The sequence below is a fragment of the Elgaria multicarinata genome, chromosome 2 (genome assembly GCF_023053635.1).
Source record: "Elgaria multicarinata webbii isolate HBS135686 ecotype San Diego chromosome 2, rElgMul1.1.pri, whole genome shotgun sequence".
Taxonomy (NCBI): domain Eukaryota; kingdom Metazoa; phylum Chordata; class Lepidosauria; order Squamata; family Anguidae; genus Elgaria; species Elgaria multicarinata.
The window spans coordinates 174,459,396-174,477,688 of NC_086172.1; the positions used below are offsets into that span (position 1 = coordinate 174,459,396).

General features: G+C 44.0%; 1 protein-coding gene across 2 annotated transcripts in view; it reads left to right on the top strand.

The window, feature by feature from the left end:
• RTN1 (reticulon 1) overlaps nt 1-14,879 on the top strand; it is a 167,705-nt gene extending 152,826 nt beyond the window's left edge. For both annotated transcript variants that reach the window (XM_063118190.1, XM_063118191.1), the window contains 6 exons: nt 5,096-5,303; nt 5,781-5,919; nt 8,273-8,342; nt 10,931-10,977; nt 13,474-13,532; nt 14,465-14,879. In XM_063118190.1, coding sequence (XP_062974260.1) covers nt 5,096-5,303; nt 5,781-5,919; nt 8,273-8,342; nt 10,931-10,977; nt 13,474-13,532; nt 14,465-14,507 — 566 coding nt within the window. In that variant the 3' untranslated portion in view covers nt 14,508-14,879. The remainder of the gene's footprint in view (nt 1-5,095; nt 5,304-5,780; nt 5,920-8,272; nt 8,343-10,930; nt 10,978-13,473; nt 13,533-14,464) is intronic.
• The last annotated feature ends 3,414 nt before the right edge of the window (nt 14,880-18,293 follow it).

An 18,293-nucleotide genomic window follows, 5' to 3' on the forward strand; every position in this document is an offset into this window, starting at 1 on the left:
ATGTTGCGCCAACAAGCCCTGGTGTCTTTAATTTGGGGTGATGAAAATGTGGGACGGAGACGTTCTGGGTTAGTCACCATCATTCATCCTAACTCACGTTCAGCAGCTTTACTGTCATGGAGTTATCGGTTGAATTGAGAGCAATGCTTCCAGTGATGTAGCAATTACCCTATTTCTTCGATTGTAAGACGCACTTCCCCCCCATATAAACGTCTCTAAAAATGGGGTGCGTCTTAGAATCGCGGGTGATTCTTAGAATCTTGGGGGGGGGGTTCTGTTGGTGGTACTGAAATTAGTGTGCGTCTTACAATCGATGGCATCTTACAATCGAAGAAATACAGTATGCCATTGGTCCACCACAAGCTGCGACCCACCCTTGGTCATTCAAACCTTGATTCTAAGTTAACACATTATTCCACTGCTATCTGAGGGGTACAAGGAAGAGGGAGTTTTTGGTGGTGGCCCCCTCTATGTGGGATTCTCTTAACATTTAACAAGTTGGTTAAAAGCAAACATTTATATTTCTGGGCGACTGGGGACAGGGAATCCTAAATTGCTTTTAAGTCATTACTTATTTTACTTTCTACTGCATTTTTAGAATTTATTGTTACTTGTTATTCATATAAGAATTGAGATTTTGGGGCATGTGTGGGTTGTATATTTTTGCTTTTAAACTTAAAAAAGAAATTATTACTGGTACTTATCTTAACTACAGGGTCCGTGTGGATCGAAAGGTGGGTTAGGAATTTTAAACTCAGAGATAAATCCAACGTCACACTAATGGAAGTCTGGTAGTGTGACAGGGCTTTCTCCTCCCCTCTGCAGCCCTCAGCGTGACTTAAAATCTGTTCTGTAGGGTTTCCCAGGCTTCAAAATAAGATTTTGAAGGTGCAGTGTGTGTGTGCAGGGAAATTGCTTTCCTTCACTGTTCTGCTGGTGGAAGCGGTTCTGTCAGCAGAATGACACAACAGGATCCAACCCTCAGTCTACAGATGTTCACATGGCCATGTTGTGCATAATTCCATAGGCATGCACAAAGGGTGTGCCCAGGCACGCCCTAATGTCTCAAACACCAAGTGCCAAATTGAGGGAGCCACTGCGTCAGAGTCCAGAGCGTGGGCGGCAAGGCCTCAATGCAGGAACGCCAGGGCCAGGATGGACAGCGGTGGAACTGACGACAGAGTCCAAGCAGGGCCAGAGGCAAAAGGCGTGGTCCAGAGACGAGCAGGGTTCAGGGTTCAGAGCCCAAGAGCAACAGGGTTCAAGCAGGGCCAGAGGCAAAAGGCATGGTCAGGTGAAGCAGAAGGCCAGGCACGGCAAGGCCTGGAATCGCAGGAAGTCAGAAACAGGCTACAGCAAGCACAGGAGAGCGTGTTGCTGTGGCAAAGGCTGGAGTGGAAATGCCATTCTTATATAGCCCTTTCCTGGCTGCTCCCAGCTGGTCTGCAGCAGCCCATCTGGGAGTGCTTGCTGGTCTGAGCCTGGATCCTGCAAATACCCTACGGCCAGCAAGGTGCACTGCGGCCACCAGGTGGTGCTGCAGGGCAGAACCTGACACACTGAATAGGAATCCAGAGGGGGATCCAGATGCAGCGAGAACGGTCCTCCGGCTGCCCTCCGGCTGCTCTGCCACTGCGCGGAAGAACTGCTTCCTCCGAGAGAGCACCATTACTCCCGGCAGCAGGAGCGAAAAGGAATCGCTATGCTGGGAGCCTCTCTGCTGGAAGCCATGCTCCCTTGGCCACTAGGCCTCTGCTGGAGCGGCTGTGTCGACTGACCTCACGCCAAGAGAGGCGCGTGTAAATGATACCAGAAGCACGCTGCACCAAAATGTCACTCACGGGGCGGAAACGGCCCTTCGGCTGCTCCACTGCCGCTTCCCCCGACAGCATGCCGTTGCTCCCAGCTGTAGAAGCAAAAAGGAATCGCTCTGCTGAGAGCCTCCCTGCTAGGAGCCACACTTCAAAGAGGCCAGGAGGAGGGGCCTTGTAAGCCCCTCCTCCAGCCAGAATCACCACAAAGCCCCACGAATGCTGAGGCTAGAGGGGCATCTTCTCATTCCCTCCTCTTCCTCACCTGCTATGGCTAGGGTGACCATATTTTGGAAACCAAAAAGGAGGACAACATGGTCGCCCCCAAGGGGGCGTGTCCAGTACCAAGGGGGCGTGCCCACCCGAACATAGCCTTGGTCACATGTCTGATTTTACAGCACACATTTAAGACAAATCTGTTCTACATAACATCTTAATGTTAAAATCACTGAAATAAAGAACAAGTGGGAGATTCAATGTATCTGAAATTAACTTCACTCACTCCTACTTTTGTAGGTTTTGCTGTACTTTGAAGCTTTTGCTATACTCTGTGTGATACCGTCTCCCCTTCCCTCAAATATCTTTTCTGACTGTATCTTCACTCATTGCAAGCTGCTGTTGTTGTTAACAAGGTTTGCTACTGGCCCCAGATCTGTTTCAAATTTGGTATGGCTAAAGCTCTACCTAAAAGCTATCATGTTGCCAAATTTTAGCTCTTTATCTTTAAAAATGACAGTTTAAAAAATAATCATTTTAAAACCTAATTTTTAAAAAAAAATCCTAAAAAATCAATGGATGACCGGATGTTTCAAATTTGGTGTGGCTAAAGCTCTACCTAAATCCTATCATGGTACAAAGTTTCATCTCTTTATCTTTAAAAATGACGATTTTAAAAATAATTTTAAAACCTAATTTTTAAAAAAAAATCCTAAAAAATCAATGGATGAATGGATGTTTCAAATTTGGTGTGGCTAAAGCTCTACCTAAATCCTATCATGGTACAAAGTTTCATCTCTTTAACTTTTAATTTTAAAACCTCAATTTTTAAAAAATTCCTAAAAAATCAATGGATGAACGGATCTGTTTCAAATTTGGTGTGGCTGAAGCTCTACCTAAATCCTTTCATGGTGCAAAGTTTCATCTCTTTATCTTTAAAAATGATGATTTAAAAATAATAATTTTAAAACCTCAATTTTAAAAAAAATCCTAAAAAATCAATGGATGAACGGATCTGTTTCAAATTTGGTATGACTAAAGCCCTTCCTAAGAGCTACCATTGTGCCAAGTTTCATGTCTTTATCTTAAAAAATGATGGGGTTATAAGCATTTTTGTTAATTCTCATTAGAGCTGCTCTTCGAAAAAAATCCGGATTTCTCCTCCCGCTCCCGGATTTGCCATCAAAAACCTGGGCAAATCCGGTCATATGGTCACCCTAGCTATGGCCCTCCCGCCGTCAGGAAAGCCGAATGCAGAGTACAGCATCAATGTCTACAGTGTTTAATAAATTAATCCATAAAAATAATGTCCTTTATGATTGGGTATTCAATAAATAGTCACCTTTAAATATATATATTAAATCCCTGTGTGCACCAGCAAAGTCTGCACATGTTTTCTTCCAGTTTGTGGGGAGCTGCAAAGAATACCCTGGAGCAACTCTAAGTTAGGGGCCCTTGTGTGGGCAATCAAAATGGCTCAACTGCCAGCCATAGATCTCAGCTCTGCTGCTTCTTCCAGCAGGTCCATCTGCCTGGAAGGGTGGTAGTGGGGCACGAGAGAAACATATTCCTCCCCAAGCCTGAAAGCTAACATTTTGGTGATGCGCCCGATCCTGAGTGTGGCAGAGCAAGGCTCCCAAACCATTTTGGGGTCAGTGGGACTTGAAATGCTGAGAGAGTATGGTGGCACTCTCACAAAATGGCTGCCAGAAGGCATGTGGGGGTGGGGGTTTTCATCATTATTTATTTATTATACGGTGACACACTCAATGAGAAACAGTGGCAGACATCATTAAGACAGTAAAAACGCAATCATTAAATCGTTATGGTGAAGGCAGAGAAATGATTAAAACAGACGCATGTTTAAAATATCGTAACATAGTTAAAACACCTGAGACAAAGAGAAGAAGAAAAAAAGGGGAAAAAAACTTGAGATAGAAGTTGCAATTACATTGGGGAAATCATCTTAAGAGTCCTTTGTACAGAGAAAAGGAACCTAGCCGCTGCCTAGGTTGGTTTGTACGTCCCTGCCAGAAGTAATTGTTTTAGCTGGGAGGCACCATCTTTATTTGGGTTCAAAAGAGTGGCTTTGGAGCTCCCCTTCTCTCGTATTTAGATACTTGAATAAGTTCCCTTTTCTTTTAGTCTCATCAGTTTTCCTTTTTGGAAAATGTTTTGTGACTGGCCATGCCATCTTACGAATGGGCAAACGCACCCTCCCCACCCATGGCAGCCATTTTGTGAGATCACTCATATAGGATGACCATATGAAAAGGACAAGGCTCCTGTATCTTGACAGTTGTATTGAAAAAGAAATTTCAGCAGTTGTCAATTGTATATATGGCGAACTTGGTGAAATTCCCTCTTCATCGTAACAGTTAAAGCTGCAGGTGCCCTGCCCTCTTTTAAATCTGGTCACTCTAGTATAGCTCCTGCAGCTTTAACTGTTGTGATGAAGTGGAATTTCATCAGGTTCTCCACATATGCAAATGGCACCTGCTGAAATTCCCTTTTCTATGCAACTGTTAAAGATACAGGAGCCCTGTCCTCCTTTTCATATGGTCACCCTAACTCATAACATCCTTGCAAAATCGCAGATGTGCCCACTGACCTAAAAAGGTTGCCCCCCCCTCCCCTAGCACATTTGAGCTAATCCCCCACCCCTAGTTATTTGTACTTTGGAAGGATTTATTCTCTGTAAACCCTGAAGTAGTTTGCAGAGGTACAGAGACACACGTCCCAAGCAAGCGTGGGAACGCTCCTTTTCATCAGATTAACCGCCTAACCCTATGCAGAAAAAGGTGCACCTAAGCCCATTGTTTTTAGTGGGCAAAGAGTAAAAAAACAACAACCCACCCTTCTTGAGTTAACAATCAAGTGAATCAAAGTGATTTCAGTAGACTTACGCAGTTTCACTTTGCATAGGATTGGGCTCTCAGGTTCTGTTTACATCTTTTTTTCCATTTGCGACTTTGCCAAAGAGCTCGGTACTCTTGCACTCATGGTGGTAGCCTTTGTTGACAGCGTTCCAGAGTTTGGCTTTAACGACTTGCTTTTCCTTCCCCCAGCTATTGACCTGCTATACTGGCGTGACATCAAGCAGACGGGCATCACGTTTGGCAGCATTCTGCTGTTGCTCTTCTCCCTGACCCAGTTCAGTGTGGTCAGCGTGATCGCCTACCTGGCACTCGCCGCTCTCTCGGCCACCATCAGCTTCAGAATCTACAAATCAGTCCTACAGGCTGTGCAGAAAACTGACGAAGGCCACCCGTTCAAGTGAGTGCTCTGCAATTGTCAAATAAAAGACCTTTCCCCAGGAACCCTACACAAAAGCAACAAAGTATGAAATAAATTGCCACTGGAGTATCTGCCCACTCCTCTCCTTGCTTGGTAATTCTAGCTGCCCGAGAAGTAAGTATCTCCTGCACATGCCTCTAGGCAGCAGGGGAATAGAAGCAGCTAGCCAGTGGGCCAGTGTGGATCCATCTTGGACCAGTATCCTCCTTTTCTTAATATTTAAATCTCGAGGTGGCACAAGATGTCCCGCCACCTAAAGCAAGAAGATGTGTGTCACCCTAAGCATGGCTTAGTGTGTTGTCTGAACAGGCCCAAGGAGTGCTGTTCAGAGGGCTTGGAGGAAGCTATTCTGTGGTTTGTGTATGTCCTATAATTGCAGCCCAAAGCTCTGCAGGAAAGTGGGGGAAAAGGTAGATTCCTGGTGTTTTCATAACCAGATTTGTGCTTTCTCAACAGAGGCTACTTGGAAATGGAAATGTCTCTCTCCCAGGAACAGATTCAGAAATACACAGATTGCCTCCAGTCATACATGAACAGCACAGTCAAAGAGCTCAGGCGGCTTTTCCTGGTCCAGGACCTGGTGGATTCCTTAAAAGTACGTGACAAACAGAGAACGGGGAGGGTTTGGAAGAGTAAAATATATACAGGGATAGGGATGGGCGAACTCACCTTTGCTTGCCCACACACTGTTCACCAGATCCCTGCTGGCCGCCTGACCTTGTTCACTGCAATTCGCAAGCTTCCGTGTGATCTGCAAGCACCCGACAAGCAGTGTGCGGCCGTCTGATCCCTTGCTGGGCCACCATTTTGTGCAAAATGGGGGCTTGTTGTTGTTCATAAATCCCCATTTGTGTATATGGCGGCTGTAAATCAGGCCATTTATGCAAAATTACAGGCATAAATGGTCTAACTGGGGATTTACAGAAAACGACTCCCCATTTTGCGCAAAATGGCTGCCGCCAGAGTCCCCCTTGCAGGCCACAAAGCCTCACTTTCTCTTTTCAAGGAGAGAATGAGGGTTTGACCGCCAGTGTGGGACACTTGCAAGGAAGGAGAGCGCAAGGGCTTGACCGGCGGGGGCAGCAGGCGTTCCCGTTGCCACGGGTCAAGCCCTCCTTCTCTCCTTGCAAGGAGAGAAAGAAAGCTTGAGCGTCAGTGCGGGACTTGTGCCGCTGCCCGTTAAGCCGTCACGCTCTCTTTTCAAGGAAGGAGAGCTCAAGGGGTTGCCAGTGGTGGAAAACCGCAAGCTTGCCCGATTTGTCATGCGACAAGGGAGCTGCGGACTGGCATCCGGAGCTGAGCCAGTGATTCTTGCCAGGTTTTGAGCGCAAAATAGACTCTCATGCCATCCCTATACAGGGATGAAAGCACCTTTTATTATTACCTTTTGCTTTTTGGGGTGTGGTTTGGTGCTGCCCCCCTTTCTTTCTTTCTTTCTTTTGAGAAACAAGAGGGGAAACTGTTGCCTTCCTACCCTGCTTGAAAACTTCTCAGAGCCATTTCAGAAACAGGACATTCAGTTGGGGATGGGGGTGGGGGGGAATACGCATGTGTAAATTCAAAAGGCAGAGGCCTAGCTCCCTCCTCGTGTTACTGGCCCAAGGGCTCAGCTAGCCCTGTGTAAAGGAGGGGGTGCAGAATGCTAGAAAGTCCAAGAGCACAAATATATTTTTGGGATGTGTCAATGTGAGCTAATTATTTATCGATTTTGTTTTAAAGCTAGTGTAGAATGAAAAAAAAAGATCCACGGGAGATGGCCTCAGTAAATCAGTTCACTGAAACAAAGATATTTATTTATTTATTGCATTTCTATACTGCCCCATAGCCGAAGCTCTTGACCAGGAGGACTGTGTACATTCTGTGCTTTAAATAAAACCGTTCTGCATTAAGAGAGAGCTGCATCCTGTGTCAAGGGAAACTCCCATTCTGCAGCCTGTCTAAAAGCCAGACTGCTCACTTGAGGGAATGGTATTAAAGGCAAAACTGAAGTACTTTGGCCACATAATGAGGAGACAGGATACCCTGGAGAAGAGGCTGATGCTAGGGAAAGTGGAAGGCAAAAGGAAGAGGGGCCGACCAAGGGCAAGATGGATGGATGAGATTCTGGAGGTGACAGACTTGACCTTGGGGGAGCTGGGGGTGGCGATGGCCAACAGAAAGCTCTGGCGTGGGCTGGTCCATGAAGTCACGAAGAGTCGGAAGCGACTGAACGAATAAACAACAACAAGCATATATTTGCTTATTTTGCATAGCTAATCCTTGTTCTGTAGCATAGGAGATAAAAGCTATGCAGGACACTGAAATGCCCTTCTCCAGCCATTGGAAATTCTGCTTTAACATACTCTGGCTTCTGAGATTCACCCACTGCATACTAAGAACATATTTTCACAGTCCTTAAGGACTAAAAACATATTTAGTTTAGTTTAATTTTTTTATATAGAGAGTTTCAGGGCACTGAATGTGCTCAATACCAAATTCAGGGTTTAGGTAATTGCAGTTGGAAAAGAGCAAAATACACATTGTACATAGGTTAATTTAAAGGTGCCAATAATTTATAATATTCCTATTTAGAAGCTTGGCTAAATGAAGGTAGAATAATAGTTGTGTATGTATTTATGAATTAAAATATTTCTAACTCGTCCTATATCAATTGATTTCATGGTGGGATACAATAATGATAACAGTTCAGCATAAAACCAAGCCATGATCATTTTAAATAGTCCAAGCTACAGTCAATAAGGCTTGACATCTAATAGTCAGGTGTTAACTTGGTGCCAAAATGAGTGGTAAAGCTAAGTTTCCGAGAGTCATTTCTTTATTATTTATTCATTTATTTATTGCATTTTTATGCTGCCCAATAGCCGAAGCTCTCGGGTTGTTCACACAAATTATTGACCGTCTAATGTGCTTGTGGGAGATGATTGTAATGATATATATTTCCAATTTAGTTTGCAGTACTTATGTGGCTGTTGACTTACGTTGGAGCTCTCTTCAATGGCCTAACTCTTCTGATAATGGGTAAAGTCAGTTATTTTTAAGATCTTGCTTTGAATTTATGTGGTGATACCTGTTTGGAACACAAAACAATTTCATTAACTAGATTGAAATATGTTCTCCCAGCAACCTGTGGCTCTCCAGAAGTTTTGGCCTCCAACTCCCAGCAGCCCTCACTATTGGCTATGTTTAATAGGGCTGATGGGAGTTGTAGGCCAAAATACCCAGAGGGCCGCAAGTAGCCCACCCTGGTCAATTATTTCTAGCCTCCTTTCCTAGCAAGAGCCTCGTGTGGCACAGAGTGGTAAAGCAGCAGTTTCTGCAGCTGAAACTCTCCCCATGGCCTGAGTTCGATCCCAGCGGAAGCTGGTTTCAGGTCGACTCAGCCTTCCATCCTTTCCGAGGTCGGTAAAATGAGTACCCAGCTAGCTGGGGGAAAGGTAACTGCGACTGGGGAAGGCAATGGCAAACCACCCCGCTACAAAGCCTGCCAAGAAAACGTCAGCGAAAGCAGGCGTCCCTCTAGGAGTCAGCAATGACTCAAGGGCTTGCAAAAGAGGTTCCTTTCCTTTCCTTCCTTCCTAGCAAGATGTTACACATCTTTTATTTCACACTCTTGGTGCTTTGAAGTCTACTGCCATTGTGAGTGTCTTGGCTGGTAGGCCCATTAAGGGCACAATCCTATTCATCTTTAGACAGCAAATATTCCTACAATTCCCAGATTTGGAATTGCTGGGTGTTGTAGGACTTCTTGCTGTCTAAACATGCATAGGAGTGCATCCTCAGGTGGTTACATTTTCCATTCAAAAGTCTTTTCTCATTATGTGCCCAGTCTCAACAGAGGACAGGGCTTCTGTACCTTTAACAGTTGTACAGAAAAGGGAATTTCAGCAGGTGTCATTTGTATGCATGCAGCACCCGGTGAAATTCCCTCTTCATCGCAACAGTTAAAGCTGCAGGAGTAGGGTGACCATAGGAAAAGGAGGACAGGGCTCCTGTATCTTTAACAGTTGCATAGAAAAGGGAATTTCAGCAGGGGTCATTTGTATATATGAAGAACCTGGCGAAATTCCCTCTTCATCACAACAGTTAAAGTGCAGGAGCTATACTAGAGTGACCAGATTTTAAATTTCTAGTATAGCTCCTGCACATTAACTGTTGTGATGAAGTGGGAGTTTTGCCAGGTTCTTCATATATACAAATGACCCCTGCTGAAACTCCCTTTTCTATGCAACTGTTAAAGTTACAGGAGCCCTGTCCTCCTTTTCATATGGTCACCCTATACAGGAGCCCTGCCCTCTTTTGTATCTGGCTGCTGTAGTATAGCTAGATGAAGAGGGGATTTCACCAGGTGCTGCATGAATCCAAATGATACCTGCTGAAATTCCTTTTTCAATACAACTGTTAAAGGTACAGGAGCCCTGTCTTCCTTTTCATAGGCTCACCCTAGAATTAAAGCTATTGGTGCCTTTGGTGGTCAGGCATAGAATATTTTTCATAGAATCATAGGATCATAGAATAGCAGAGTTGGAAGGGGCATACAAGGCCATGGAGTCCAATCCCCTGCTCAATGCAGGAATCCACCCTAAAGCATCCCTGACAGATGGTTGTCCAGCTGCCTCTTGAATGCCTCTAGTGTGGGAGAGCCCACAACCTCCCTAGGTAACTGATTCCATTGTCGTACTGCTCTAACAGTCAGGAAGTTTTTCCTGATGTCCAGCCGGAATCTGGCTTCCTTTAACTTGAGCCCGTTATTCCGTGTCCTGCACTCTGGGAGGATCGAGAAGAGATCTTGGCCCTCCTCTGTGTGACAACCTTTTAAGTTTTTGAAGAGTGCTATCATGTCTCCCCTCAATCTTATGAAAGCCACTCCATAAAACCACCATCCATGATTATTGAGGGGTCAATCAGCTCATGATGACTATTCCAGCTTGGGAATTATTGTAAGAACCAGCCCAATGCATTGTTCCCAAGTCATGCACATCATGCACAGCCAGATTGTGGACCTCACCCACCACCACCTCTTTCTTTCTTGTTCTTGCTGTCACCACTTCATTCAGTTCACATCCACTAAATGAGAACTTTATCGCCGATTCGTTTCGCATCTTTCAGTGGAGAACACAACTGACGGTGTGTTCTCTGCATGAAAAAATCTCTGTAAACCCTGGGGTGAAAATTATTATTATTATTATTATTATTATTATTATTATTATTATTATTATTATTTTAATAACATTTACATACCCCCTTATCTGCTAAAAAGCCATCAAGATGTACAACCATTTAAAACGAGAAAACCTTAGACAGCCTTCCTCAACCTGGGGCGCTCCAGATGTGTTGGACTACAACTCCCAGAATGCCCCAGCCTGGGAGATGCAGTCCAACACATCTGGAGCACCCCAGGTTGAGGAAGGCTGCACAAAAGAAAAGAGTAAAGCATTAAAACAACATAATTTAAAAGGCTAAATTAAAATGTTTTCACACCCTTTCTAAAAGCCAAGAGGGTGGGGTGCGTGTGCCAATTGTAGTTTTGGGGGGTGCACATTCCACACTTTGGGGGTGACACAGGAATACCAGGAATGTAACACTCTTTCTTTTCCCCATCTATTTAGCTGTGGTCTCAATGTTTACTCTACCTGTTGTATACGACAAGTACCAGGTATGTCGGAAAGCCCATTTTGTGACTTGTCTCAAACCGTGATACTCAGTTGGGAAGATGGACCTCTTGTGGCAACTTCCAAGGCTAACACATTTGTTATGGCATAAGCTTTCGTAGACTAGATGCATGCCATGTTATCCTAAGAGACATGATGTGTCCTCCTAAGTTGGTAGGTATATATACACATACATATAGAGAAAAATATATAAGCAGTGACAGAGACAAATGAAAAGCAAAGAAAGGGGAACTGTGATCAGTATCTTAAATCTCAATGTATGTAAAACAATTTCAGTGACAGTTTACAAAGCAGTGTTTTGATAACACATGCCTCTTGACATTAGTAAGCTCATTAACACATGTCGTGGTGGTAAGGACCCATTATTTCGATTCAGGCTACAGGTGATAGAATTAGCAAGAATTTCAAGTCAAAGATTGCAATGCAGAGGTTTCACGCTGGAGTCTTCCACCGAAGTTTCTTTTCTTCAAGAATGCCCACTGTAAGATCGGTAACAGAATGACCTGGGAGGTTGAAACATTCTCCCACTAGTAAGGTGATCCTATGGAAAGGAGGACGGGGCTCCTGTATCTTTAACAGTTGCATAGAAAAGGGAATTTCAGCAGGTGTCATTTGTGTGCATGCAGCACCTGGTAAAATTCCCTCTTCGTCACAGCAGTTAAAGCTGCAGGAGCCCTGGCTTCTTTTGTACCTGGTCATTCTAATATAGCTCCTGCAGCTTTAACTCTTTGTGATGAAGAGGGAATTTCACCAGGTTCTGTATATATATAAATGACCCCTGCTGAAATTCCCTTTTCTATACAACTGTTAAAGATACAGAAGCCCTGTCCTCCTTTCCATATGGTCACCCTACCCAGTAGTTTCTAAATATTGCCCTTTCTGATATCAGATTTGTGTCCATTTATTCCTTTGCGTAGCGACTGACCTGTTTGTCACACGTAGAACGCAGAAGGGCGTTGCTTGCAGATGATAGCATGTATCACATGGGACGATGAGCAGGTGAATGAGTCCTTGACCTTGTGGCTGACATTATTTAGGTCCTGCAATAGCCAAGACGCCGTAATAAAGCCGCACAGACTGCTTCTCCCAGTGCTGTGCTGAAAATGGTCCTAAACAAAACTAATCATTAATTATTTGTTAGCATGAATTGATGATTAAGCAAACGGTAAGCTAATTTTCCTCTGTGTGCTCATTTTGAGCGTGGTGTTACTCTTTGCAAACAGCCTCCGTTATATAAACCCAGGGAAGGTTTGATTTGTAAGATGTCATGTGCCAGAAGGCCATTTACTTCCTGGGCCCGAGGATGCTTCAAATTGTTCCATGTGGTGGCTGTTCAGGTGGGGAAGTTCTTTGTGGGCAGTGACTGATTTTTGGGGCTTGAATGATTTTGTTCTCTCTACCACATATTTTCCTTTTCTGCTATTTGTTGTGGGTGGCAGGGAGTAAAATTCAAACCACAGGGTGAGCTGCTGGACATGAATAGCTTACCAAGTAGCAATGCCCATTGCATAGAGTGATTCAGAGAGATCATTATATGGCTTTGAGGCAATTATTATATGCAGCACTCAATATGTGTGTGTATAGATGCATACAGGTTAATTTAGGGTGACTATATGGAAAGGAAGACAGGGGCTCCTGTGTCTTTAACAGCTGTATAGAAAAGGGAATTTCAGCAGGTGTCATTTGTAGGCATGCAGCACCTGGTGAAACTCCCTCTCCATCACAACAGTTAAAGTTGCAGGAGCCCTGCCCTCTTGACTAAATACAAAAATGGGCAGGGCTCCTGCAGCTTTAACTGTTGTGATGAAGAGGGAGTTTCACCAGGTGCTGCATGCCTACAAATGCCCCCTGCTGAAATTCCCTTTTCTATACAACTGTTAAAGATACAGGAGCCCTGTCCTCCTTTCCACATGGTCACCGTACGTTAATTTCCATTTTTAATCTGCATTCTTTATTTTGAACAAACTGAGTTTTTCCAGAAAATGGATTTAAAAAATAACTACTATTACAGTTATGTTTTGCAAGCAACACTTAATGACAAGAAGACGTATAGGTAAGTAAAAGGTGGAAAGTTAGGAAAAAATGTACGCCATCAGCTGTTACTGTCTTTATTTGCAAATTCCAGAAAGACTGTAACTCTTAGTGTTGGCAAATACCTTTTGCTTCCTGACCAAATCTCACCCCTAGCTAGGACAAACACTTTAAAAAGATGCTGCAATATTTCAGTGCAATCCTATGCACGTCTGCTCAGACATAAGTTTCATTGAGTTCAGTGTTCTTACTCTCTAACACGTGGGCAAAGGACTTCAACCTCCACCATAAGCAATGGCCCTAAAATTGCATTTTTCTTTAAAAAAATGTAATTGGGAAACAAGTTGTGGGTGTCAGGTGTTTTCTAGGTTCTGCAGATCACCTCTGTTAAATATATAAATTCTCCTACCATGTTGATGCCCTGTTGATTTTCCTCACCTTCTTTTCAGGCACAGATTGACCAATACTTGGGACTTGTGAGGACTCACATAAATACTGTTGTGGCAAAGTGAGTAATCTAACCCAAACATTTCTTCACAGGTCATAGCATTTTGGGGAAGGATGAGCAGAAGTTTGTTTGTTTGTTTAAATTGTGGCTTGTTTAAATTGGCAGCACGTGCAGGTGCATGCTGGGTATTTATTTATTTATTTATTTATCATATTTATACCCCGCTCCTCAGCTAAAAAACTCTCTTGGAGCAACTTGCACTTAGCAAAAAAGACAGTCTCTGCCCTCAGGCTTACAGTCTAATAAAGACATGGCACACAAGGAAAAAGAGTCCCGGAGGGAAGAGGTAATTGGGAACTCTTAGCCCAATTCCCTGCCCAGGTGCAGTTTGTTTAGGGTGACCCTGTGAAAAGGAGAACAGGGCTCCTGTATCTAACAGTTGTATAGAAAAGGGAATTGTATGCATGCAGCACCTGGTGAAATTCCGTTTTCATCGCAACAGTTAATGCTGCTAGAGCCCTGCCCTCTTTTGTATCTGGTCTCTCTAGTATAGCTCCTGCAGCTTTAATTGTTGTGATGAAGAGGGAATTTCACCAGGTGCTGCATGCATACGAATGACACCTGCTGAAATTCCCTTTTCTATACAACTGTTAAAGATATAGGAGCCCTGTTCTCCTTTTCATAGGGTCACCCTAGGTTTGTGGGTGGGGGTGGAGGATAAACAACCCTCAAATAACTCAACAACACAATGCACTCAAGTTTTCATGGCTCCCCGGCCTTCCCTGCCTCTCAGAGCAGCTTCCTTCAGGGGGTCTTTTCAGGGATTTCAACAGACAAGAGGCAACTCTTTTCATACCATAAAAATTCCGGAGTGGAAGAAATTCTACTGAAAAGACAGCGCCTATGGAGAAAATTAATCATGCTGTGGAACAGGCTCAATTGAATCTATTGCCTAATTCTTTATTTTTTGTAATCCCATTTTTCATCTCTAGGATCCAAGCAAAAATCCCAGGCGCTAAGAGAAAGGCGGAGTAAAAGCGGCAGCAAGAATCCATCTGCTACAGGAGTGAATGATGAGGGAGTCTGGGATGAAAACAGCTCTGTTCTTACTGTTTACTTATAATTTATTGTTCCTTTCTCTCTCTCTCTCTCTCTCTCTCTCTCTCTCTGGGTGAAGGCAGACGTAAAATGGAAAAAGAGCTCACAGCACGTCCCTCAAACAAACGCAGGGTGAGCCTGGCTTCCTGCTGGCTTCATAACCGAAAGGACAGGCCGGCCGGCCAGTGAATCAAATGCTGGCTCAGCCGTCAGTCTTGCTCTCCTCTCTCACCCTGCCCGTGCTTCAGGCTGGCTGCCTGGCTTTCAAAATAATAATAATAATAATAATAATAATAATAATAATAATAATAATAATGAGGATTGCATGAATTTTCATGCTTTTCTCTTAATTTATTGTCTTAATTATTTTTTTTCTTTAATGGGAACTTTTTTTAAAGTGCAAAATTACTCCGGGGAGGGGGAGGGGCAAGTGTTTGGGTGACCTCATAGGGAGGCAGCCAATCAGCCCTGTGCACAGCCGGCTTCCGCTTCAAATTTGCAGAACTGTTTTTTCCCAGAGCTCAACCCTGGAGAGGAAAGGTATGTTTGGAACGAATGCAGTGAGGGGGTGATCCTTCCACTGCTGTAATCATGTACATTACATCTGCCTTCACCCCTCTCTCTTTCCAACACCGCGATCTCAAAGAGATGTAAAACAACGAAGCAGCTGTTTTTTTTTCTCTCTCCTCTCCTGCTGTTTCTGTACTCTCTTAGACTATTTGCAATCACGTGTGTCAAGCACTAAAGTATAGTAAAGAGAAAAGTGTTCTAGGTGTGGTTCTTGTGTTGCTTCTCAAGTGCATGATGGTGAGAGCCTAAAAATACTATTGAACTTCCTATTTTTTATTTTCTAGTGCTTCTACTATTACTATTACTACTACTACTACTTCTATTGGCATCGCTTCGATAACTTTTAATGTTACATGTGGCCAGGGCTTTCCTGCTTAGTGCACTGATGCAGTTTTGCTTCTATGTCCACTGGGTTTGCTGGTTGGGGTTATCTTTACTATCTAGAAATGTAGACTGATGTCTTTGTGTTGTTGTTTTTCTCCCAGCACAAGTAATAAAAGCGAAACAGAAGAGAAATTGGTACTTTTATGGTATAATCTGTTTTGTACAACTCTCTAAAAGAAAATTCAAATGAAACCAACCCACCCAGTACTTTTTGTTTTGTTTTGTTCTTAAGGGATCAACGGGCTGATATACATGTATGGGAACTGAAGACTTCCGGCTTGTAACATGTAACACAAATTTGTATGACATTCTCTGTAGGACTTAATTATGGACTCTAAATATTTGCACTTATGTACTTGATACTGAATGCAGAAATAAATGTTACTAAATGTTAAAAATTATTATTATTATTATTATTATTTATTTATATAGCACCATCAATGTACATGGTGCTGTACAGATAACACAGTAAATAGCAAGACCCTGCCGCATAGGCTTACAATCTAATAAGTTGTAGTAAACAATAAAGAGGGAAGGAGAATGCAAACAGGCACAGGGAAGTGTAAACAGGCGCCGGGTAGGGTGAAGCTAACAGTATAGAGTCAGAACAAACTCAATATTTGAAGGCTATAGGGAAAAGAAAAGTTTTTAGCTGAGTTTTAAAAGCAGTGATTGAGTTTGTAGTTCTCAAGTGTTCTGGAAGAGCGTTCCAGGCGTAAGGGGCAGCAGAAGAAAAAGGACGAAGCCGAGTGAGGGAAGTGGAGGTCCTAGGGCATGGGCATGGGTAACGCTATCTGGCAAGAAGCAGTCGTTCAGCTGGGGGGATCCCAAGCCATGAAGAACTTTATAGCAGGGGTGGGAACACACAGCCCACCGCAACCATTTCTGTGTCCTCAAGTTGAAGGCTATTAATCCATGGCTACTAGCCCTGACGGTTACGCGCCCCCTCCAGTATCAGAGGCTGCAAGCCTGCGTGCACCAGCCGCTGGGGAACATGGGCGGGAGGGCGCCGCTGCACCCGTGTCCTGCCTGTGGGTCCCTGGTCGACGGCCGGTTGGCCCCTGTGTGAACAGAGTGCTGGACGAGGTGAACCCAGGGTCTGATCCAGCCTCAGGGCTCTTCTGATGCTCTTGAGTATGGTTTTTGCTTCCCCGAGTTTCCACCACTGCTGCCCCTAAAATCCCCATGATTCTCTTTGCCCTGTTGATCACAACTAGCATCGATCCATATTGCAAATGCAGCAAGTCTTCATAATATGATTTTAATAGCAGTGCCTCCTGCCCACCTCAGTGTTCTCAGGTTCTAGCTGAGGGATGGGTCTTTGGAATTCCCAACCAATTGTAAATTAATCTTGTAAGTTAATAAAAAAAGCCAACTTCAAGTATAACCTAATGGGACCTGAGCTGGTGGTGACCGAACAAGAAAGAGATCGTAGGGTTGTGGCGGACAGCTCGATGGAAATGTCCACCCAGTGTGCGGCCACTGTAAAGAAGGCAAACTCCATGTTAGGCATTATAAGAAAAGGAATTGAGAATAAAACAGTCAGTATCATACTGCCCTTATACAAATCTATGGTGCAACCACACTTAGAATACTGTGTACAGTTCTGGTCACCACACCTAAGAAAGGATATCATTGAGCTGGAAAAAGTGCAGAAAAGGGCAACTGAAATGATTAAGGGGCTGGAGCATCTCCCCTATGACGGAAGGTTACATCAACTGGGATTATTTAGCTTGGAAAAAAGGAGGCTAAGGGGAGACATGATAGAGGTGTACAAAATTATGCACGGTATGGAGAATGTGGATAGGGAGACATTTTTCTCCCTCTCTCAAACTACTAGAACCCGGGATCATCCCATGAAGCTGATTGGTGGGAGATCCAGGACAAATAAAAGGAAGGACTTCTTCACACAGTGCGTAGTTAAAATATGGAACTCACTAGCACAAGGTGTAGTGATGGCTACGCATCTGGATGGCTTTAAAAGGGGGTTGGATAAATTCCTGGAGGCAAAGGCTATCCATGGCTACTAGCCCTGATGGTTGTATGCTATTTCCAGTATTCGAGGCAGTAACCCTGTGCGTACCAGTTGCTGGGGAACTTGGGTGGGAGGGTGCTTTTGCACCGTGTCCTGCTTGTTCGTCCCTGGCCGACGGCTGCTTGGACACTGTGTGAACAGATTGCTGGACTAGATGGACCCTTGGTCTGATCCAGCATGGCATTTCATACATTCTTATGTTCTTAATCTTGGCAACACTTGAAGTAGATCACAGCTTTCAGGGGGGAAACCCAGCTTTTTGCTCTTTAAGAAGTGACAGTAGGGAAATTATAACAGCAGCATCAACAAACAGTCCTACTGTTAAAGGCAGAATCAATGCAGTCTCCGAGAATTTAACACACTCAGAGTAAAATAGGTTGCTTTTTCTTCCAGCCACTAAAATAACCTCAGGCCAGTTCCAAGCTGGCCCTGGACTCCAGGATGACACCTATAGTCACTGCTTTTATATTGTAAAAAAATAATCCTTTTACGTTCTACATGGCTTACCAGTCAAAAGCTCTGGAAGTTTCTTGGCCGCTGTAAAATGGCAACTTTAGCTTCTTTTAATTATATGGGGGACTGTTTGGAAGCAGAGTGGGTAGAGCAAGGGGATGGTGTGCTCATGGACACCTCTCTTGGCACCTCTCTTCCTGATTTTTTACTTCTTTAATTTGAATTGTAGGGTGAGGCATACATTCTAATCAAATTTGCAGATGACACAAAATTGGGCAGGA